The sequence below is a fragment of the Bison bison genome, unplaced genomic scaffold (genome assembly GCF_000754665.1).
Source record: "Bison bison bison isolate TAMUID 2011002044 unplaced genomic scaffold, Bison_UMD1.0 scf7180017853928, whole genome shotgun sequence".
NCBI lineage: Eukaryota > Metazoa > Chordata > Mammalia > Artiodactyla > Bovidae > Bison > Bison bison.
In genome coordinates this window covers 8084-9156 of record NW_011484501.1, presented here as the reverse complement: position 1 = coordinate 9156, position 1073 = coordinate 8084, and the positions used below count along the sequence as shown (strand labels likewise).

Below are 1073 nucleotides of genomic sequence, written 5' to 3'. Positions count from 1 at the left end.
TCAACATCGGGCTCAACATCGGGCTCAACGGGCTCAACATCGAGCTCAGGCCTTGTGCCGCCGCACTGAAGATCATCCTCCATCTCATGATCAGCCTCCATCTCACGATCAGCCTCCATCGCAACGTGCTACCCTCACTCCAAACCTCCGCCCGCACCAGCAGCCAATGGGAGAGCGTGACCCTGACGTAAGCCCGCCTCCCAGCGTTAGCGTAGCGAATCGAAACGCGAGAGCTAACGGCTGCCCAAACCACAAGCTAGGGGAAAGGCCTCGCCAACCGGAAGTGTTCTTTCGTCAAAGCAATCGTCCTAGCTGCAAACGTTCATCCTCAACGTTCCGCTAATTTCCTGGTTGCTAACAGGCTTCTGTCCCATACCCGGCGGGACGTGTCTGGGAGGCAGGAGGAATTTTAGTTTGAGCTCCTTGGCGGGCGGCGGCGGGACGTGTCTGGACGGCAGGAGGAATTTTAGTTTGAGCTCCTTGGCGGGCGGCGGCGGGATTATGGGCGTTCAGTGTACTGGAAATGCGCTTCTGTTTTTATTGCCATGAATCAGCACCTGACCCAGTAAAACACTGTGGACCCTAAAGCAAGCCTGCACAGCAAATATCATCTAGTATCTAAATATCTAAAATTGGGTTAAAAAAATCTAGCTGGGTTTTCACATCTGTACACTGAGAAGTTTAGATTGGGTAATTTCTAGGTTCTTTTCTACAGCTGAAAATTGTAGGATTTTATTCTGCCAGCATTCCCCTGCTATGTTGGTTACCACATCCACAAAGGTATACTTAGTTTTTCTGCACAGTCCCTTGGGATTCCGGCTTTCTGGAGGGGAAAGCAATATTCTGCTGCTGCTGCTGCTGCTGCTGCTAAGTCGCCTCAGTCGTGTCGGACTCTGTGCGACCCCATAGACGGCAGCCCATTAGGCTTCCCCGTCCCTGGGATTCTCCAGGCAAGAACACTGGAATGGGTTGCCATTTCCTTCGCCAATGCATGAAAGTGAAAATGAAGTCGCTCAGTCGTGTCCGACTCAGCGACCCCATGGACTGCAGCCCACCAGGCTCCTCCGTCCATG

General features: G+C 52.7%; 1 protein-coding gene across 1 annotated transcript in view; it reads right to left on the bottom strand.

The window, feature by feature from the left end:
- Window positions 1–119, bottom strand: part of LAS1L (LAS1-like (S. cerevisiae)) — a 9692-nt gene extending 9573 nt beyond the window's left edge. The window contains exon 1 of the mRNA XM_010855557.1: window positions 52–119. Coding sequence (XP_010853859.1) covers window positions 52–119 — 68 coding nt within the window. The remainder of the gene's footprint in view (window positions 1–51) is intronic.
- Window positions 120–1073: the final 954 nt, after the last annotated feature.